At 35.7% G+C, this 22,160-nt stretch overlaps 1 protein-coding gene across 3 annotated transcripts in view; it reads right to left on the bottom strand.

Annotated features, from left to right (window-relative positions):
- The window catches only part of RELN (reelin), a 534,275-nt gene that overhangs the window by 151,815 nt on the left and 360,300 nt on the right, over positions 1 to 22,160 (bottom strand). For all 3 annotated transcript variants that reach the window (XM_070469617.1, XM_070469611.1, XM_070469614.1), the window contains exons 18-20: positions 20,233 to 20,466; positions 19,405 to 19,566; positions 14,901 to 15,137 (exon numbers count right to left, since the gene is read on the bottom strand). In XM_070469617.1, the coding sequence (XP_070325718.1) occupies positions 14,901 to 15,137; positions 19,405 to 19,566; positions 20,233 to 20,466 (633 nt within the window). The remainder of the gene's footprint in view (positions 1 to 14,900; positions 15,138 to 19,404; positions 19,567 to 20,232; positions 20,467 to 22,160) is intronic.

Genomic DNA, 22,160 nt, shown 5'->3' with positions numbered 1-22,160 from the left:
TGTTCTATTATGTAAGAATATATTATTGCTTTTCTTCAAAGTTAGTAGAGCTACAGTACTATTTCCTACCTCTTATTGGAAGTGAGTTGTATTTAATTTGTATTATGAGATAAACAGGCTTTTAGGATCCTTTTGGTCTTTCCAGGTGGTACAAGTAGTAAAGAATCTGCCTGTAATGCAGGAGACATAAGAGATGCAAGTTCTATCCCTGGGTTGGGAAGACCCCTGGAGGTAGACATGGCAACCCACTCCAGTATTCTTGCCTGGAGAATCCCATGGACAGAGGTACCTGGCAGGCTACAGTCCATAGGGTCACACAGAGTCGGACACGACTGAAGCAACTTAGCATGCATGTACACACTTTTAGCCTGAGCCTTAGGCAACTGTTGCTTCTTATAAAATATACAGCTTCCTTTTTGCTGTGCATGCTTCTAGATGCCCCATGAGATATGAATATACACTTTTTGAATGTCCTGAACTTGTAGCCATTTGTCCACTCCCTCTGACTTGGGCCACCCATCCTGCAGCTGTCGTCCTTCTTTTACAAATCAGCTTCCCTACATCTCCAGGCTGACTATATCACCTGGGGCTGGTTTTGAAAGGCTTCCAAAGTCTTCCCATCACAACATTACATACCACAAAAAACATCACCCTCGTCTTCCTCATGCCTTTTGTCATTCACAGCTAGTTTCACTTCCTGCGTGTTTCTTTTATATTCTCTCTACTTTAACTACTTCCTTTAGGAAATTTCTCTTCTAAAAAGTGATCCTACCATGACTGGAGCTAGTGATTCACTTGTATATGCAAAAAAAAAAAAAAAAGAAAAAAAGAAAAAGACATATTGAGTAATATTATATAACTTCTACTTCTACTGCCTATAAAAGCAACTAGCAGACCCTTTCAACATTTCTACAATACATCTCTCTTATTTCTAAATCTTCTTTTAAATAAATCTCCTTTTCCTCAGGCATAATTAAAGAAAAAAATTAGCTTTTCTTAGTTCATCTTATAAATTTTTACTTTTTTCTAGTTTTATTGAGATATAATTGCCACACACCACTGTATTAGGTGTGTAACACAACAATTTGACATACGTACATGTTGCAAAATGATCACTGCGATAAGTTTAGTTAACATCTATCACCTCACACAGTTACTAATTTTTTTCTTGTGATGAGAACTTTTAAGATCTACTTGTTTAGCAAGTTTCAAATATAAAATATAGTATTGTCAACTATAGTCATGTTACACATTATATCCCCAGAACTTTATCTTGTAAGTGAAAAGGTCGTGCCTTTTGATAACTCAACCCATTTTGCCCACCCCTTTCTCCCCACCTTTGGCAAACACCAATCTGTTCTCTGTATCTATATAAGTTTGGGTTATTTCAAGGCCCATCCATGTTGTCACAAATGGTAGAATTTCCTTATTTTCTATGGCTGAAAACATCCCATAGTATGTACCACGTTTTCTTTATCATACATTCACACACTGATGGACACTCTCATTGTTTCCATGCCTCAGTTCAGTTCAGTCGCTCAGCCATGTCCGTCTCTTTGTGACCCCATGAATCGCAGCACGCCAGGCCTCCCTGTCCATGTCTGGGCTGTTGTAAATAAGGCTGCCACAAACATGGGTAGTATGAATATGTTTTCAAGACAGTGATTTCATTTCTTTCAGACATATACCCAGAAGTAAAATTGTTGGATAGTATGGAATTTATTTTTAATTTTTTGAGAAACCTCTATATAGTTTTTCATAGTAGATACACTAGTTTACATTCCCAAGAACAGTGCATTGGATATCCTTTCTCCATATCTTTGGCAATACTTGTTATTTCTTATTTTCATTAATAGCCACTCTAATATGTGTGAGGTGACATCTCCTTGTGGTTTTGATTTGTCATTTCCTTGATGATTAGTGATATTGAGCATCTTTTCATGTACCTGAGAGAGTCAATTCCTAGGCAGATTGATAAGAAGTCCAGGGTCCCCAAGGAGGAAAAAGGGGTCTGGGGCTCTCAAAGTGGAGACTGGGGGTCTGGAATTCTCAAGGAGGAGAAAAGGACAAACGTTTTTTCCCTATGCATTGCTTATCTTAGTCAATTACACAACTTGGTTTAATCTGTCAGTTCAGTTCAGTTCAGTCACTCAGTCATGTACAACTCTTTGCGACCCCATGAACCGCAGCACGCCAGGCCTCCCTGGCCATCACCAACACCCGGAGTCCACCCAAACCCATGTCCATTGATTCGATGATGCCATCCAACCATCTCATACTCTGACATCCCCTTCTCCTCCTGCCCTCAATCTTTCCTAGCATCAGGGTATTTTCAAATGAGTCAGATCTTTGCATCAGATGGCCAAAGTACTGTAGTTTCAGCTTCAACATCAGTCCTTCCAATGAACACCCAGGACTGATCTCCTTTAGGATGGACCGGTTGGATCTCCTTGCAGTCCAAGGGACGTTCAAGAGTCTTCTCCAACACCACAGTTCAAAAGTATTAATTCTTTGGTGCTCAGCTTTCTTTATAGCCCAACTCTCACATTCATACATGACCACTGGAAAAACCATAGCCTTGACTAGATGGACCTTTGTTGACAAAGTGATGTCTCTTTTTAATATGCTGACTAGGTTGGTCATAACTTTCCTCCCAAAGAGTAAGTGTCATTCAACTTCATGGCTGCAATCACCATCTGCAGTGATTTTGGAGCCCAGAAAAATAAAGTCAGCCACTGTTTCCACTGTTTTCCCATCTATTTGCCATGAAGTGATGGGACCCAATGCCATGATCTTAGTTTTCTGAATGTTAAGCTTTAAGCCAACTTTTTCACTCTCCTCTTTCACTTTCATCAAGAGGCCCTTTAGTTCTTCTTCACTTTCTGCCAAATGGGTGGTATCATCTGCATATCTGAGGTTATTGATATTTCTCCCAGCAATCTTGATTCCAGCTTGTGCTTCCTCCAGCCCAGCGTTTCTCATGATGTACTCTGCATATAAGTGTTAAATAAGCAGGGTGACAATATATAGCCTTGATGTACTCTTTTTCCTATTTGGAATCAGTCTGTTGTTCCATGTACAGTTCTAACTGTTGCTTCCTGACCTGCATACAGGTTTCTGAAGAGGCAAGTCAGGTGGTCTGGTATTCCCATCTCGTTCAGAATTTTCCACAGTTTACTGTGATCCACACAGTCAAAGGCTTTGGCATAGTCAATAAAGCAGAAATAGACATTTTTCTGGAACTCTCTTGCTTTTTCCATGACTAGGGATTATACAACAACAATGTATCCGGCTGGAGGACAGTTTCTCCTTCCTGAAAACCTTCTGACTAATCCTGATATCTTAGAATGTATATTATGGGAGTGGGTCTGGAGGATCTTTCTATTGTTAAATTCTAATCTTGCTATCCTAAAATGTAAATTGTGAGAGTAGGTCTGGTAAAATTTTCACAAACTTGAGACATTCTTCTGATTCATTGTAATAACTAATTAAAAGGTATATAACGCCATTGCTAACACTAGCAAGGGCGTACTCTTTCTACCCCCTTCTGATGACTATGTCAGAAGCTTTATCTATCCCTCTTATACTTTAATAAAACTCTATTGCACAAAAGCTCTGAGCGATCAAGCCTCGTCTCTGGCCCCGGATTGAATTCTCCTCTGGAGGCCAAGAATCCCGGCGTTTTTTTGTGGGTCAGCAACAACCTTTCATACCTGTTCGGCATCTGCATGTCTTCTTTGGTAAAATGTCTATTTAGGCTCTTTGCCCATTTTCAAAATCAAAATGTTTAGGTTTCTCTGGGCTATTTAATTCTTTGAATTCTTTATACATTTTGGATATTAACATTTTATTAGAGGATTGATTTGTAAATATTTTCTCTCATTCTGTAGATTGTGTTTCTATTGTGTTGATAGTTCTCTTTGCTGTGCATAAGCTTTGTACTTAAATATAGTCCCACTTGTGATTTTTTTTGCTTTTATTGCCTTTGATTTTGGTGTCAAATTAAAAAAATTAGTGGCAAGACAGATGTAAAGGAGTTTACTCCCTATGTTTTCATCTAGGAGTTTCATGGCTTCAGGTCTTATGTTCAAGTCTCTGATCCATTAGGAGTTAATTTTTTGTGTATGGTTTAGGATAGTGGTCCAGTTTTTGTCTTTAGCGTGTGGCTGTTGTTATTCAGTTGGTCAGTTGTGTCCAACTCTTCGTGACTCCATGGACTCTACCATGCCAGGCTACCTTTTTCACTAACTCCTGAAGTTTTCTCAAACTCATGTCCATTGAGTTGATGATGCCATCCAACCATCTCATCCTCTGTAACCCCCTTCTCCTCCTGCCCTCAATCTTTCCCAGCTTCAGGGTCTTTTTCAATGAATCTGCTCTTTGCATCAGGTGGCCAAAGTACTGAAGCTTCAGCTTCAGCATCAGTCCTTCCAATGAATACTCAGGGTTGATTTCCCTTAGGATTGACTGGTTTGATTTCCTTGCTGTTCAAGGGACTCTCAAGAGTCTTCTCCAGCACCACAGTTTGAAAGCATCAATTATTTGGTGCTCAGCCTTCTTTATGGTCCAACTCTCACATATGTACATGACTACTGGAAGAATGATAGCTCTGACGAGACAGACCTTTGTCAGCAAAGTAATTTACGTGCTTTTTAATACGCTGTCTAGGTTTGTCACAGCTTTCTTCCAAGGAGCAAGAGTCTTTTAATTTTATGACGGCAGTCACCATCCACAGTGATTTTGGAGTCAAACAATATAAAGTCTGTCGCTGTTTCCATTGTTTCCCCATGTATCTGCCATGAAGTGATGGTACCAGATGCCATGATCTTCCATTTTTTGAATGTTGAGTTTTAAGCCAGCTTTTTCACTCTCCTCATTCACCTTCATCAAGAGTCTCTTTAGTTCTTCATTTTCTGCCATTAGGGTGGTGTCATCTGCATACCTGATGTTATTGATATTTCTCCTGACAATACTGATTCCACTTAGAGCGTCATCCAGACCAGCATTTTGCATGATGTACTCTGCATATAAGTTAAATAAGGAGGGTGACAATATACAGCCTTGAAGTACTCCTTTCCCAATTTGGATCCAATCCATTTTTCCATGTCTGGTTTTAACTGTTGCTTCTTGACCTGCACACGGAGTTCTCAGGAGGCAGGTAAGGTGGTCTAGTATTCCCATCTCTTGAAAAATTTTCCACCATTTGCTGTGATCCACACAAAGGCTTTAGTGTAGTCAATGAAGCAGAAGTAGATGTTCTTCTGGAATTCTCTTGCTTTTCCTATGATACAACAGGTATTGGCAATTTCATCTCTGGTTCCTCTGTCTTTTCTAAACCTAGCTCATACATCTGGAAGTCCACAGTTCATGTACTGTTGAAGTCTAGCTTGAAGGATTTTAAGCATTATCTTGCTAGCATATGAAATGAGTGCAACTGTACAGTAGTTTGAACATTCTTTGGCACTACCGTTCTTTGGCACTAGAATGAAAACTGACCTTTTCCAGTCCTGTGGCCACTGCTGAGTTTTCCAAATCTACTGGCATATTGAGTGCAGCACTTTTTTCCCAAATACCAATTACTGAAGAGACTGTCCTTTCCCCATATGTTCTTGTCTCTTTTGTCAAAAATTAAATTATATATGCATTGGTTTGTTTCTGGGCTCTCGTTTCTGTTCTGTATTGATCTGTGTGTTCTTTTAATGCCAATACCACACTGTTTTGATTACTATAACTTTGTAAAATTGTTTGAAATCGGTGAGTGTGATACATTCTGATTTGTTCTTTCTCAAGATTGTCTACTTGAAGTCTTTTGTGGTTTTTATACAACCATTAGAACCATTCTGTGAAAAATGAGATTGGAATTTTGATAGGGATTGCATTGAATCTGAAGATGGCTTTGGGTTGTATGGACATTACCACTATATTAATCATCCCAGTCCATGAGCACAGAATATATTTTCCTTTATCTGTGTCTTTTCAATTTCTTTCATCAGTGTCTTACAGTTTTAAATATACAGATCTTCCACTTCCTTGCTTAGACTTATTAATAGATATTTTATTTTTTCTGATGCAATTATAAATTCAATCATCTTCTTAATTTTTCTTTCAGGCAGTTCATTGTTAATATATATAAATGTTATTATTTTTTGTTTATTAATTTTTTATCCTGCAACTTTGCTGAATCTGTTTATTAGTTCTAACAGCTTTGGTGGAATCTTTCATTTTTCTACACATAGTAAGATCACATCATCTGCAAATAAAGACTGTTTTACTTATTCCTCTCAGATTTGGAGACTTTTGTTTTTCTTGCCTAACTGCTCTGGCTAGGAATTTCAGGATAACTTTGAATAAAAGTAATGAGAGTGGGCATCCTTGTCTTATACTTGATGTTAGAGGACATGCATCCAGGCTTTCATCACTGAGTAGGCTTGTTACATATGGCTTTAATTATGATAAGATATGTTCCCTTTATGTGCTGCCCTGGGACTGCAAAATTCAGACTTAAATTGAAGAAAGTAGGAAAAACCACTAGATGATTCACATATGACCTAAATCTGATCCCTTATGATTATACAGTGGAAGTGACACATAGATTCAAGGGATTAGATCTGATAGACAGAGTGCCTGAAGAACTATGGACTGAGGTTTGTAACACTGTATAGGAGGTAGTGATCAAAACCATTCCCAAGAAAAAGAAATGCAAAAAGGCAAAGTGGTTGTCAGAGGAGACCTTACAAGTAGCTGAGAAAAGAAGAGAAGTGAAAGGCAAGGAGAAAAGGAAAGATATATCCATCTGAATGCAGAGTGCTAAAGAATACCAAGGAGAGATAAGAAAATCTTCCCCAGTGATCAATGCAAAGAAATGGAGAAAAAGAATAGAATGGGAAAGACTAGAGATCTCTTCAAGAAAATCAGAGATACCAAGGGGACATTTCATGCAAAGATGGGTACAATAAAGGACAGAAATAGTATGGACCTAACAGAAGTAGAAGATATGAAGAGGAGGCGGCAAGAATACACAGAAGAACTATACAAAAAGGATCTTAATGACCCAGATAACCACGATGGTGTGATCACTCACCTAGAGCCAGACATCCTGGAGTGCGAAGTCAAGTGGGCCTTAGGAAGCATCACTAAGGACAAAGCTAGTGGAGGTGATGGAGTTCCTGAGCTATTTCAAATTGTGAAAGATGATGCTGTGAAAGTACTGGACTCAATATGCCAGCAAATTTGGAAAACTCAGCAGTGGCCAAAGGACTGGAAAAAGTCAATTTTCCTTTCAATCCCAAAGAAAGGAAATGCCAAAAAATGTTCAAACTACCACACAATTGCACCCATCTCACAAGCTAGCAAAGTAATGCCCCAAATTCTCCAAGTGAGGCTTCAACAGTAAGTGAACAGAGAACTTCCAGAGGTTCAAGCTGGATTCAGAAAAAGCAGAGAAATCAGAGATCAAATTGCTAACAACCATTAGATCGTCAAAAAAGCAAGAGTTCTTGAAAAACATCTACATCTGCTTCACTGACTACACTAAAACCTTTGACTGTGTGGATCACAGCAAATGGTGGAAAATTCTTCAAGAGATGGGAATAGCAGACCACCTGACCTTCCTCCTGAGAAACCTGTATGCAGATCAAGAAGGAACAGTTAGAACCAGACATGGAGCAACGGACTGGTTCCAAATTGGGAAAGGAGTATTTCAAGGCTGTATAGTGTCACCCTGCTTATTCAAGCTATATGCATAGTACATCATGTGAAATCTGGGCAGGAAGAAGCACAAGCTGGAATCAGTATTGTCAGGAGAAATATCAATAACTTCAGATATGCAGATGACACCACCCTTATGGCAGAAAGTGAAGAGAAACTTAAGATCTTCTTGATAAAAGTGAAAGAGGAGAGTGAAAAAGTTGACTTAAAACTCAACAGTCAAAAGCTATGACCAACCTAGACAGGTATTAAAAAGCACAGACATTACTTTGTCAACAAATGTCTGTATAGTCAAAGCAATGGTTTTTTGAGCAGTCATGTATGGATGTGAGAGTTGGACTATAAAGAAGGCTGAGTGCTGAATAATCAATGCTTTTGAATTGTGGTGTTGGAGAAGATTCTTGAGTCTCTTTGACTGCTAGAAGATCAAACCTGTCAATCCTAAAGGAAATCAACCCTGAATATTCATTGGAAGGACTGATACTGAATCTGAGGCTCCAATACTTTGGCCACCTGATGTGAAAAACCTACTCATTAGAAAAGACCTTGATGCTGTGAAAGATTGAAGGCAGGAAAAGAAGGGGATGAGAGAGGACGAGATGGTTGGATGGCATCACCAACTCAATGGACTTGAGTTAGAGCAAGCTCTGGGAAATGGTAAAGGACAGGGAAGCCTAGAGTGCTAGAGTCCATGAAGTGCAAAGAGTCAGATATGACTGATGGACTGAACAATAAGAACTGGTAGCTCAGTTGGTAAACAATCTGCCTGCAGTGTGGGAGGCCTGGGTTAGATCCCTCGGTTGGGAAGATCCTCTGGAGGAGGGCACAGCAACCCACTCCAATCAATATTCTTGCCTGGAGAATCCCCATGGACAGAGGAGTTTGGCCAGCCACAGTCCTTGGGGTTGCATCAAGTCGGACAAGACTGAATAACTAAGCACAGCAGAGCAGCATGTTCCCTTTGTACCTACTTTGTTGAGAGGTTTTCTTTTTGTTTGTTTGTTTTTAATTAAAAATGGATGTTCAATATTGACAAACTTTTTTTGCATCTATTGAGATGGTCATATGATTTTTATCTTTCATTTTGTTAATGTGTTATATATCACTTGATTGATTTTCATATGTGGACTCACCTTTATATCCCAGGAATAAATCCAATTTGATTATGATATATATTCTTTTAATGTGTTGTTAGATTAGATTTGCTAATATTTTACTGAGAAGTTTTGCATCTATATTTATCAAAATTTTTGGCCTGTAATTTTTTTTTCTCATTACACTCTTGCTTAGTTTTGGAGTCAGAGTTGTGCTGGCCTTATAAAATGGGTTTGGAAGTATTCTTTTCTTTTTTACTCTTTGGAAAAGTTTAAGAAGAATCGGCATTAATTCTAGAATGTCTAAGAATTAGACACCAGTGAAGTCTTCTGCTCCTAGGCTTTTGTTTTCTGGAAGGTTTTTGATTACTAATTCAGTCTCCTTTCTAGTAATCAGTCTGCTCAGATATTCTATTTCATTCAGTCTTGGTAGGTCGTATGTTTCTAGGAATTCCTCCATTTTTTCTAGATTGTTCAATTTGTTGGCATATAATTGTCCTTAATAGCCTCTTATGATTCTTTACTGTTCTGTAGTGTCAGTTGTAATGTTTCCTTTTTCATTTCTAATTTTATTTGAGCCTTCTCTCTTTTCTTGGTAAGTCTAGTTAAAAATTTGTCTACTCAGCTTATTTTTTTCAGAAAACCACCTCTTAGAGTCACTGATCTATTATCTTTTTAGTATCTGTTGCATTTATTTCCACTCTGATCTTTGTTATTTCTTTCCTTCTATTAACTTTGAAATTATTTTGTCCTTTTTTAGCTAGTTCCTTGAAGTACAAAGCTAGGTTTATTTGACATCTTTCTTATTTCTTAATGCAGTCATTTATTACTATGAACTTCTCTCTTAGAACTGCTTTGGATCCATCCCTCTCTTTTTCTTTTTGCCATGTTGCAAGGCTTGCACAATCTTAGTTCTCCAACCAGGGACTGAACCTTGGCCCTTGATAGTATGGATTCCTAAGCAATTGACCACCAGGGAATTCCCATTCCATATGTTTTGTTATGTTGTATTTCTATTTTCATTTGTCTCAAGACATTCTTTAATGTTTCAACCCATTGTTCAGTAGCACATTGTTTAATTCCCACATTTGTGGATTTTTCAGTTTACTTCTTGTAATTAATTTCTAGTTTCATACCACTGTGGTTGGAAAAATTGCTTAACATGACTTCAGACTTCTTAACTTTGTTAGGACTTGTTTTGTGGCCTAAAATATGCTCTAACCTGGAGAATGTACCATGTGCACTTGAGAAGAATATGCAGTCTTCTACTTTTGGATGCAGTGTTTCATAAATGTCTGTTAAATCTATCTGGACTTTAGAAAGATGATAACGATAACCCTATATGCAAAACAGAAAAAGAGACTCAGATGTATAGAACAGACTTGTGGACTCTGGGAGAAGGCCAGGGTGGGATGTTTCAAAAAAACAGCACTGAAACATGTATATTATCTAGGGTGAAACAGATAACCTGCCCAGGTTGGGTACATGAGACAAGTGCTCGGGCCTGGTGCTCTGGTCTAACTTGTCTTTTAAGTTCGATGTTTTCTTACTGATATTCTACGTGAATCCAATATTGAAAGTAGAAAACTGAGTCCATTCCTATTATTGTATAGCTGTTGATTTTTCCCCTTCATGTCTGTTCATATTTGCTTTATGTATTTAGGTACTCCTATGTTGGGGTGCATAAATATTTACAAATGTTTTATAGACTTGTTGGGCTAGTAACTTTATCATTATGTAACACCTATCTTTATCTTTTATTAGAGTCTTTGCTTTAAGTCTATTTTGTCTGATGTAAGTATAGCTACTCTTGCTTTCTTCTGGCTTTTGTTTGTATGGAATATCTTTTTCCATCCCTTTGAGTTTGTGTGCTATCTTAAAGCTGAAGTGAGACTCTTAGAGGCAGTATATAGTTGGGTCTTGTTTCTTTTACTCAATTCAGTCACTCTGGCTTTTGATTGGAGAAATCAATCATTTCATTCAAAATAATTTTTGAAAGGTTTGGACTTATTAAAAGTTACTATTGTCATTGTGTTAATTGTTTTCTGGTTGTAATTTCTTTCTTTTGTAATTTTGTAATTCATTTCTTCCTTTCTTCTCTTGCTCTTTTTCTTCATGATTTGATGATTTTCTGTAGTTTTTATGCTTGGGTTCCATTATCTTTTGTGTATCTATTACAGTTTTTACTTTGCAGCTACCATGAGGTTTATATAAAATATCTTATATATGTAACTGTCTATTTTAAGTTGATAACAACTTAAGTCAAATGAATACTAAAGCTCTACATTTTTAACTTCCCCCACCATGTTTCATGTTTTGTGGTCATAATCTAAATATTTTTTATCTTTTCTGTTAACAAATTGCTGTAATTATAATTATTTTTACTACTTTTGTCTTCTAACCTTTATACTAGATTTATAAGTGATTTACCTACCACCACTACAACATAAGGCTTCCCAGGTGGCTAAAGAACCAACCCTCCAATGCAGGAGACACAAGAGACATTGGTTTGATCCTTGGATCAGGAAGATCCCCTGGAGGAAGGAATGGCAACCCACTCCAGTATTCTTGCCTAGAGAATCCCACGGACAGAGAAGCCTGGTGGGCTATGGTCCATATTTGTTACAAAGAGTTGGACACCACTGAAATGACTTAGTAAGCATGCAAACACTACAACATGAGAGTGTTTTGAATTTAACTATATATTTACTTTTACCAGTGACATTTATTCTATTACATGTTTTCCTGTTCTCAATTAGAGCCATTTTCTTTCAGCTTGAAGACACTCCTTTAACACATTTCTTGTAAAGCCCATCTAGTAGTGCTGAACTCCTTTAGTCTTTGGTTGTCTGGAAAACTCTTTATGTCTTCTACTAAAACAAACTGCCAATTATAATATGCTATAATGACCATTCTCTCACAGTTTTACATATTTTGAAACTAAAACTCTACATTAAAAAAAAAAACTCTGCATAATAAACAGCAATTCCTTCCCACCTGTATACTTAGCTTGTCTACTAGATAATACAGAGGAATGTAAATGCGCCTTGGTATTATCTCTAATAGTATTGGTCAATTCACCTTTAATAAATATAAATTAAAATAGTTTCGTTAGTGATCTTAAAATACATGGAAGGGGCTTTAAAGACTATCTTTAGAACATAAAGCAGACAGAGGTTTTGATTTCAAAGACTATGCATGGAAGAAAGGAAAGTACTACGAATAATTAAAAGCAATTCATTTCCACATGGAAAAACGTGCTCTGACACATTGTAAAGTGATTTCTAGCATATTGACTGTAGTTCTTCTAATGAAAAAGCAATTGTCCAGGTCTTCCCTGGAGAACACTCTCAGTAACAGGAATCCATGCCCATGGAAAGTCATAAGTTAGAAAATGAGAACCAAATGAACTCACAGCTGGGAAAAGCCAACAATAATTAATTTAACACCAGTCATTTGTGGCAAACATGTATACATTTCAAAATTTCCCTTGAGAGAAGCAAGGTCATTGAAGGCCAGAGGCCACATATTTTAACATGTTCAAAAAATTTTTACTTAATAAGATAACATGCTCCAAAGGTTTTACATTAAAAAAGACAACAACAACAAAAAACTTGTTTTAGGACTCGGGAGTTATGATAAATAGTTGGTCAATGTCATCATTTGAATTTTAATACTGTAATAAGTGTTTCTGAAAAACATCACTAAAATGAGTTCACACTGAACTTGGACAATATATTCCTCAACAGCAGCGGAGAGAAAACGGTGTCATTAAAAGGGGCTTTATTCTGATTCATTGGCTAAGAAAATGGGAGCAGTTTGAAACCTTGCATGTTGTTTCACTTTAATGAGTAGAGAGCATTTTTCACGTCCTTATTAAAGCGGTTAATGTGCTTCTCTAGTCTCATTATCACCACCAGAGTATACTCTCTGTTGTTTCACAACCAGGACAACTCCTTTTCGTTTCAGAGAAGATCAGAAAGTCAAATCTGATTGCTCACATGTGGCTGTTAATAAAACTCCTATGGCGTTGCTCAAGGTGCCCATGGGGATTGTACAATTATTTATATTTTCTTATGGCTTTTTATAATTACTGTGATTGTACTTTCACAAAGTAAATGTATCTCCACCAATTAAAGCAGTGGTGGGTTAAGAATATTCATCAGGCTTGTGTGAAAGAATATTGTTCTTAGGGTTTTGATCAAAGCACAGAAATTAAACTGCTGTTATCATGCATTCAACCCAAGTGTTAAATTAAAATGCTCAGCAACTTTGGAGTTTATTTGAGCAGATGTTAACTATTTATGAAAAAAATAAACATGATACAGGACTTGCATTCGTGATATGATTCTTTGTTGTATTAAAAGTGCTGGAAAGAAAAACTGCTACACAAACTTGGGGGATACAGTTTATGATATAAGATCAATTTGGATGGTGGTTAATTCAGGTCAATTTAAAATTTCAGAATCATAAAATTCCAAGAACTCTCATTTTGCTTTACATCTTTATATCTTATTTGCTTCACTCCTTTATTTTCTTTGAAGACTCTGGGACTAAGAAAGAACATGCATAAAAACAAGCATCTGAGGCTATCAACTAGAAAATACAGAATATAACTTTTTATATTTTGTCATATAGAAATTGCATTTTATCTAGTTGGACAGTGCTCACAGCAAAAGTGATCAGCTGTACTTCCATTCCATTAGCTATCACTTTGATGCTAGAATTTTAGCCTGCTGTGTGTGAGATGTGACTGTCCATGCACAGTTCCCATCAAAGGTAATTTTATGTGCAATGGTGTGTAAAATTTACCTCTAATTATGATAAGGTCACTGATGGGTCATTTATGATATGCTTTCTGGAGACAATTGCAGTGAATAGCTTTTGGTGAGATTCATCTGGAGAAATTAAATTGGTCTGACCATGACTCAAGAGAAAGTAAAAGACTCAGAAAATTATTCTTAAATCATGCTTAAAGTTCTAAGGGAACTCAGAGAGGGGTAGTATGCACAGTGATGAAGGCTGTGAGTTTTGAGATTTTACAGACCTGAGTTTTAATGTAGCATCTCTAAGCCTGGAAACTCCTACTTGATCAGGCTCCTGCACATCTCTTGGCTTCCATTTCTGACATTTGCTCCCTGAGGCTCCAGCACCACTGGCATACTTCCTGATTTTTGAACATGCCATAGTCACTCATGCTTCCGGGGCCTTTGCACTACAAAGTTTCCTGTAGCTGAATGTAGCTGAATGCTCTTCCTTCAGGTCTTCAAGTGCCTGGAACTTCCTGTTCTTTTTTTTTCCCCAATTGGTGGAATGCATTGTATCCACTCTCTGAATTACCCAAACATAGCTTCCTCCTAGATATCTAAAGTGGCCACCTCCTGACTCTAGTTAATCACTATTGTGTCAACCTACCGATGTTTCTGAAGTACTAATCACAGTCTTAAATTATTCATTTACCACTTAATGTATAATTAAGTTTGCATATGATCATAGGGAGAAACAAATCTAAGAATGAAAGGTATCTTGACTAAGAGATTCTACAATCTTGAAACTCCACTGACATTAGCTATACAAGTCACTGCTCCAATCTTGATAAAAGTAATTAGCCTCCAATTAAAATAAATTAATTTTAAAACAAAGGAGATCTTAGTAAACAAATCAGGGATGGAAAAACTTCTTCAACTTTATGTAAGACAGCATGAAAATAAAACATCTCATGAGAAATTTTATTAAAATAGTCATTAAAGTGATTTCAATTTTCACTGTGACCATGATGGACCTCCTTGAAGGCAGAATATGTTAGTCACTTTAGATATTAACACTTTGTGAAGAGGGTTTTTATGTGTAATGATGCAAAAGTAAAAATTCAAGATTAATAAATACAGTACGATTTATCTTTATTTAAATCTATCAGTATTTTGTTTTCAGTCTTCTTTCCCAAGATAACTTACTTATAGACATAGTAATGACTTTTCAAATGGTTCGTGTTCAATTAACACAAAAGACTAAGTGCTAGATGGATTGGAAGGAAGGTCATCTTTGTGTTTCAATCCTTAATGCAAAATGCAACAATAAGAACAAAGATGAAATCCTTACCAAAGGGTCCAGTCATGGCCACAGTACGGCTGAACATTTCCAAGGTAGAATCCCAGAGACTGAGTGACCTCCACAAGATTGGTAAAGTCAAGACTGATGCTGTTGAAAAGTACAGATGTCATGATAATCTCATCAATAGCCCATACATCCTCTCCCTGGGAAGAATGGTATGGTTGCCACCATCTGAACTGAATTCCAAACTGTCTTGCATCATCTGGTAATTCTACGGAGATTATTCTAAAGCAGAAAACAGAAGTAAAAATTCAGATTATTCTGGTGTCTTAAAATATAAACATTTATAGCAGTATCTTGTTTTCTGCAGTACAATTCTCCCACTGACAAACATTTTTGAGATTTTCCAGTTTCTTGTCTGACTGCAACAAAGTCTTGATACATCAAAAATATGACTGCTTTCACTCAGTTGCTCTCAGAGACACTAACCCAATAAAACACAGTTGTCAATGTGCAAGATTCGCCTAAGTCTGGTAAAGAATACTGGCAGCTTGTTACACATATTATAGTTTTGGACTGGTAGGAACCATGGCACTTTCTCATCCCCATGAGTTTAGCATAGTGTGAGAGGTCACTTGCTCTGTCATGGTGGCTATGACAACAAACCTGTATCTGACAAATGGGGAAGAAAATTAAGAATAATATCTAATTTCCAGGAGCAATCATTGTACACAGCAGCAGGAACCATACATTAATTGCCACTGCAATGACATCTGCTTGAAAGCTCCATAAATCACAGTACCATGCTGTTCACATCCATACACAAGGTGAGATGTGAAGTGAATGGCAAATGGAACATTTATCTCCATCAATGTACAATTAAACACCAGGAGAGTTGTCTGCGTTAACGCACACTGAAAGGACTGAATCTTTTTCCTAGTGAGCAAAGAAAAACTCCCTAAGGCAGGTAACTAGCTGGATAACTTAGAAAAAAATTATTTAAAAACTTCAAAGTCTAAGGCTGGATTACTGAAAAAGTAGATTGATTTTCATATTTGTATTATGTTCATCTTTTAGTTATTACACAAAGAAGCATTAAATCACATCTTGAAAATATAATTTTTGTGTACTGAATCTTATTAAAAATAAAGTCTGTTTTTTCTTTAAATAATCTGTACATGAAAATATGGGGTGGAATAATCTGATTACAATCATTGATGATAAAAACTGTAAAAAAGTGGTAGGACTTTTTGAAATGTGAGTAAACAGAGACTTTTTAAATAGGAGAAATCAATGTTCAAATACAGAAATATAAACTAAAAAGCATTTCTTAAGCTAAAAAGACATAGTTACCATAAGTTTATTATTTTTAAGTACATAATTTGCTAATATTTTAACCAATGTGGGTTTATTAAAAGAGTAAAATATAAGTTATTTTGTTAATTCTCACTTTATTTTTTCTAAATGTTTATTAAATAATTAATAATTATTTATGTCAACATAGCAATGAAATAATAAAATAATGAAACTATATTCAAACTGGCTTAACAATAAAAACATCATACATTAATTTAATGTTACTGTATTAGCATTGTTATAGAAAATTATAATTTTTCTATTAATAATTTAAAAAGCAGGTATTATTTTCTCTGTTGAAAATATACACAATGTTAAAAATTAACAACTGAGAGGTAGAATTTCTCAGGAAATTTTAAAGAAAATAAAGTGTATATGTGTGTGATAACAGTAATTGAAGTGACTGATATTTCCATCGGCAGAGATGTTAAGACTGTGAGTCTGTAATCAGACTCTTGGCACCTAATGGTTGACAACTTTGCAGCTGCAGGGAAGGTATTTAACCTCTATGTGCCTCAGCATCTTCATCTGTGAAACTGAGATAATACTATCCTTACGGGAAAGTCAAAGACTTTTTTCTGTTTTTCACTATTTTATCTTAGCACCTAGAACCTGGTATCTGGTATATAAAAAGGATGTAATAAATTCTTTCTGCATAGAATAAGTACATATTATCAGTATACTCTGATAGAGACTCAAACACAAAGGCAAAAGGAGATTAAAGATTTTCTTCTAGGTTAAGCAGCTTTTAAGTGACAATGCCAGGGAATTGATCTAGTGAACATGGCTCTAGAATCTGTGTTCTTTATCACTACATTATATCTTCAGGTGGGGCGGGAGTCTCTGTTTTTCCTACTCTATACCTATTACAGTGACTGGCTAGGATAGCTATGGAACCATTTGATCTGACTACTCCTAGAGGAAAACCCAGGAATTTAAGTCAACTTTCTGTTTCAAGCTTCCTTTTTTGGATATGTACTAAGCTCATGAATTTCTTATAATCAATAACCAAGACAAGAATAAGATATTGTTAGACTTTATAATTTTAGAGTAAAAAAACAAGCCCCATAATTAAGAAAAATTTAGAATAATACTAGTTTCACCAACAATATAAAGTTTTATATTAATAAGAATGCCAATTAGTTTACAAGACAGTCTAATCAGTTAGAGTTAAAAGATTAACTCAGATATATACAGACTTTAACTTTTATAAATAACAAGCAGAACTCTTCATTTATTGAGTGAACTACAGGTAAGAAAATTATTAGAAATCAGCTAGGAATAACAGTAGTTAGCCAACTAGCATATCTAATAGGGATCACACTTCATTTTCTAGCAACCATGGCAGAAAGGGACAATATGAAATTTATAGCAATTACAGATAGCAATTTATACTGAAGAAAACTCAGCAAATGGCTGAAGGCATGAAGACATAATTAACTGTCCTATGGCGAGTTTACATGGTTTGTATTATTTATCATATAAAATGCAATTTAGTGTCTAGAATATATCAAATTCTACTTCTGCTATGTTACCCTTTATTAATATTTATATAAGAGGACGGAAGAGTCTCTTGGACAGAGGCAATATATATAAAATGAAAGTATTCTTGGTACCACTACCATATTCTCCATTTAAAAAAATCTCCACTCTGATCATAATCTTTCAAGCAGTGCACATACCTAGTGTTGAAAAGCCACCTTGATTCTGCTTAGAAGAAAAATGTTGCTGTCAAATGGCAGGCAAGATTAAACGTACCTTTGCAATAGCACATTAAATCTATAATTATTTTTCATATCAACAATGATTAATTAAATTTCATGCTACAAACTGATTACTGAATTTTGAAACTGTCTATCTTTGTTAGAAAAAAATGTATTTTAGGCCAATTTAACTTAGGACAATGATATTTTCTTCATGCTTTCATTATTTTTTATTATCACCTTGAGTTTTGCTAGATTTTCTTTTAATGCTTATTATGGAGAGTCTACAAAATGTTTCTTTAGGATTCATATGTCTCTACTGAGTGAGAACATTGAGTTTAGTTTTGTGTATACCCTTAGAGGGAATAGATTCAACACATTTGGTGCATTCTTAAATTTTATAACATGTAATATTTACTACTCATAATAGTTGTTAAATATTATCTCTATTACATGCTACCTAATTTTCTAATGAAAATATCAATAAAAGTTCTCATCTATTTACAAATACTTAAATATAGGGATAGCTCTAGGCAAAACTGCAAAGTATATAAAATCATCATTGCCCCTGCTGTTTTGCTATGATGCCAGTGCACACTTCAGTGCCCAAAGCCTCAACTCTTTTTCACATCTTTCCATGTTCAACATGTATGTACTTCCAGGAAGCCAAACTTTATTAGCTCTTTCTATTTGACAGTGGATATAAGCCACAGAGATACCTACTCTAGTGCTATTTTAACTTCCCAATCTTCATCTGCTGCTATTTTAAAGGAATTTCAGTCAACAGGTCAAAAAGTGTTCTAGAAAAGGAGGTGACTCTTTGGACACATCTGAAATTGTATCACAAATAGTGATTATCACTACCCAAACTGAAGGATGGCTCTGCTTCAAGTAAAACTTAAATCTCACAATTTTGACTGTAGACTGTGAAATACATAAGCCAAAGAAAAATAGAAGTGGCCTGAAGAAAGGGCTTTAAATACAGCCTCCACTCCATCTTTGCCAGGGACGCTATATATGCTAGAAAAATATCTTTGTACTTATAACTCAATTATGTTACATGCAAATTTAAAAAAATCAGTCATAAGATTTTATGAGTTATTATCTCATATGATTTATTATAATCTATCATATATTGCTGACAAATATTTGTCAACAGCATTTATAATTTAATACTATATTAAAATCTTATCTAATAGTTTGTACTAGAGTTGAAAGGGAAAAAAGTGTTAATTATTTTTCTCTTTCTTAGACATATTTCCCCTAGATACACATTTCAGAATATGAGAATAAGTTTTTTCAAATTCCCAGAAGTCAGCAGGGCAAACAGATTACAAGAATGTAGCTTGCTAGCTTTTCATTGCAAGAGGTATCAATCTTTATCCTTATCATCTCTCAATGCAAAAATATCTAGGCTCTTATACCACTTGAACAAAGATTTCCTCAGGAAGGAAATGTCACCCTCCCATTTTTCCAAATGCTTTCCAACATACCTGGGCTCATGATAGTTGAGATATGAATAATGCTCCAAGAGTTTCCAAGTTATCCCATTATCATAAGAATAATGTAATAAAACACCTTCACCAGGTTGGTCAGGGGCTTTGCACGTGCTCAGAACAGACTTGCTTCCCAGCCTCAATGTGAACTGGAGAAACCTAGATAGACATGAACTGTCTATAATTAGTGTGCATAAACATTTAAAACATTCATTGTGGCTTTTAAAGAATTTTGAACCAGTTTCAGTGAACTACTCAAGCTGTAGGTTTCCATTCATCCCTCTTCTATAAAACGTAAGCAATTTCACTGAGATATATAAGAATATATGTAGAAGATGAGGTCAATACATGTGTTTTATAGACATCTATTTATACAAATATAACCATATGTTTACACATATTTGTATACTTCATACTTGTGTACATACACTAAAAATGTCAATCATTCTCTTGCTACATTATTTATTAAGCACTGGGGGGAAGGGAAGATGTAGGGTAAATCTAATCAGCCTCTGCAAGCTGTCAAATAAATAAAACTACATAAATAATTAACTAGCCCTTGGCTTAAGAACAGTTCTGATGTTAACATTTCATATTTTTTAAAAAATCTAGTCAGTCATTAGTATCTTAAAATCATTAGTGAGCTTTTTAATTTATTAAAAACTAGGGCAAATTAACCCTATATAAACTATAAGCTTCCTCTCATCTTGACTAAAAATCAGGAGAGAGATATATTAGTAACAAAGAAAAAAAAGAAAATTAATAGATCTGAATTCAATCTTTGCTATCTTATTTCTGTATGTATTTCACTCTGCTTTAACTCACCTGGATTGTGAGCTGTCAAGGAAAGATGTGATTAACTGACGCCTCCCATCTTTGTTGAAAACCAGGGCCTTACCACTGGCCAAGACACCACAGCCAAAGCTGACTTCAGCACCACGGATAGAGTAGAAATTATGGTAAGATGAGAGCCTGGAACTGCCAAAGCTTTCAGAAATAAACATTGGGAACGTCTGGGATGCCATCTCACAAGCTGGGCCAGAAAATCCAGGGTCACATCTGAAAGAGAGACCATGAAATTAAATCCTAAATGTTAGTCCTTTCAGAGATTTCTTTATTTACTTTAGGGATGAGGAAGTCCAGAAGCCAGTATTTGAATGAATGGTGAGCAAGGCTTATTTGTTTTTGGAGAATACTGAATTTGAAGGCTTGATTTGGGAGAAGTTATTGTAAATACTCCAAAAGGATACAGTCCTGCTGTAAAAAAAATTATGATTAAAACATTTATTCAGCACTTGCCCTCAACCAATGCCAATGATTTATCTGCAAATGTACCTATGTTTGTGCATATTTCCAATTTAAAATCTTTGTAAAAGTTATATTATGTGTATGCAATTTTATTCACAATGATGTTCATTAAATTTATAAAAGAAACAATGTAGGTAAAATACTTCTATAAGATATCTAGAATAAATTTCCTTTAGAAACAATTGTAAAAATACATGCTATATTTTTTACAGTAATTACTGGAAATATTAAGAAAAGATTGGAAAATGAATCTATTTTTATTTCAAACTGGATTGGCATTATAAAGGGAATGCATACACCCTTGACCTAGATAGATGTCCTTAGCAGAACTGTGTTGTCTCTCAGTGGAATCCCACATTAGCAGTGCTTTGAGAAAAAGCAACCCCCCTCACACAGAGTACACAACAGCCTGCCTGCTGCCATATAAGGATGTACTGTATGTATGTGAGCTGACTAGAATATAGAGTTACCTGAGTCTTCTGTTAGTGACAGAACTCATCACAGATGACTTAATAACTGAATATCAGAAACTTCTTATATTTTAAGGAGTTTGCTCATCAGGAATCAGTTTCAAATTCTTTATTTGTATGGCACTATTTCCTTCTCATGATAATTACTACATTACCCATTATAAAATTAAACTGGTATCTTTCTGGGTGGGTGGCAGGGTTCTAAGCATTCAAAACTTTCTAAAACCTGAAACAAACCTTTTATTTTATTTATTGAAATTTTAATTGAAGTATAGTTGATTTATAAGGTTGGGTTTGTTTTTGGTGTGCAGAAAAGTGATTCAGATATATATATTCCTTTCCAAATTATTTTCCATTATTGTTTATTACAGGATATTGGATACAGTTGTCTGTGCTATACAGTATGTCCTTGCTGCTTATCTATTTTGTATACATAGGGTGTATCTGCTAGTTCCAAACTCTTAATTTATCCCCCCTCCACTGCTTTTCCCATTTGGTAAGCATTAGTTTGTTTTCTATGTCTGTGAGTCTGCGGAACACGTTTTTTATAAAGCAGGTGCACCAACAAGGTGATATTATAGCAACACTTACAGACTACTTCACTAGCACACATGCAGAAACTGAGATCCATGCTAGCCTCACAGAGGGTCCCTGGAGTATGTAAATGTCCTGAAATCAAATGCAAAATTTTATATGTATTGGATATTCCTTGGGAGGCTTAAGTTATCATCATTTTATCAAAGAGGTTGCATCCTAAAAGGCCAAGAACTATTGTAGCACACAGCTAAGGTTGTCCTGGCATTAGGGATGGGAGTGGAAAAGAAAACCAATATTTACAGAGCAGGTAAATACACCTCAAACAGTTCACTTATTTCTCAGGTTATCCCTTTGACTTAGTCCAACTCTGAATAGCCAGGCAGTTTCTAAAAAGGATAAGAAGTCAGCTAAACAGGATACATTTTAACATTGGAAAAC

The sequence above is a fragment of the Odocoileus virginianus genome, chromosome 1, assembly GCF_023699985.2.
Source record: "Odocoileus virginianus isolate 20LAN1187 ecotype Illinois chromosome 1, Ovbor_1.2, whole genome shotgun sequence".
NCBI classification, from domain to species: Eukaryota; Metazoa; Chordata; class Mammalia; order Artiodactyla; family Cervidae; genus Odocoileus; species Odocoileus virginianus.
Note: the sequence above shows the minus strand (reverse complement) of the source record. Positions and strands in the feature narration are given on the sequence as shown.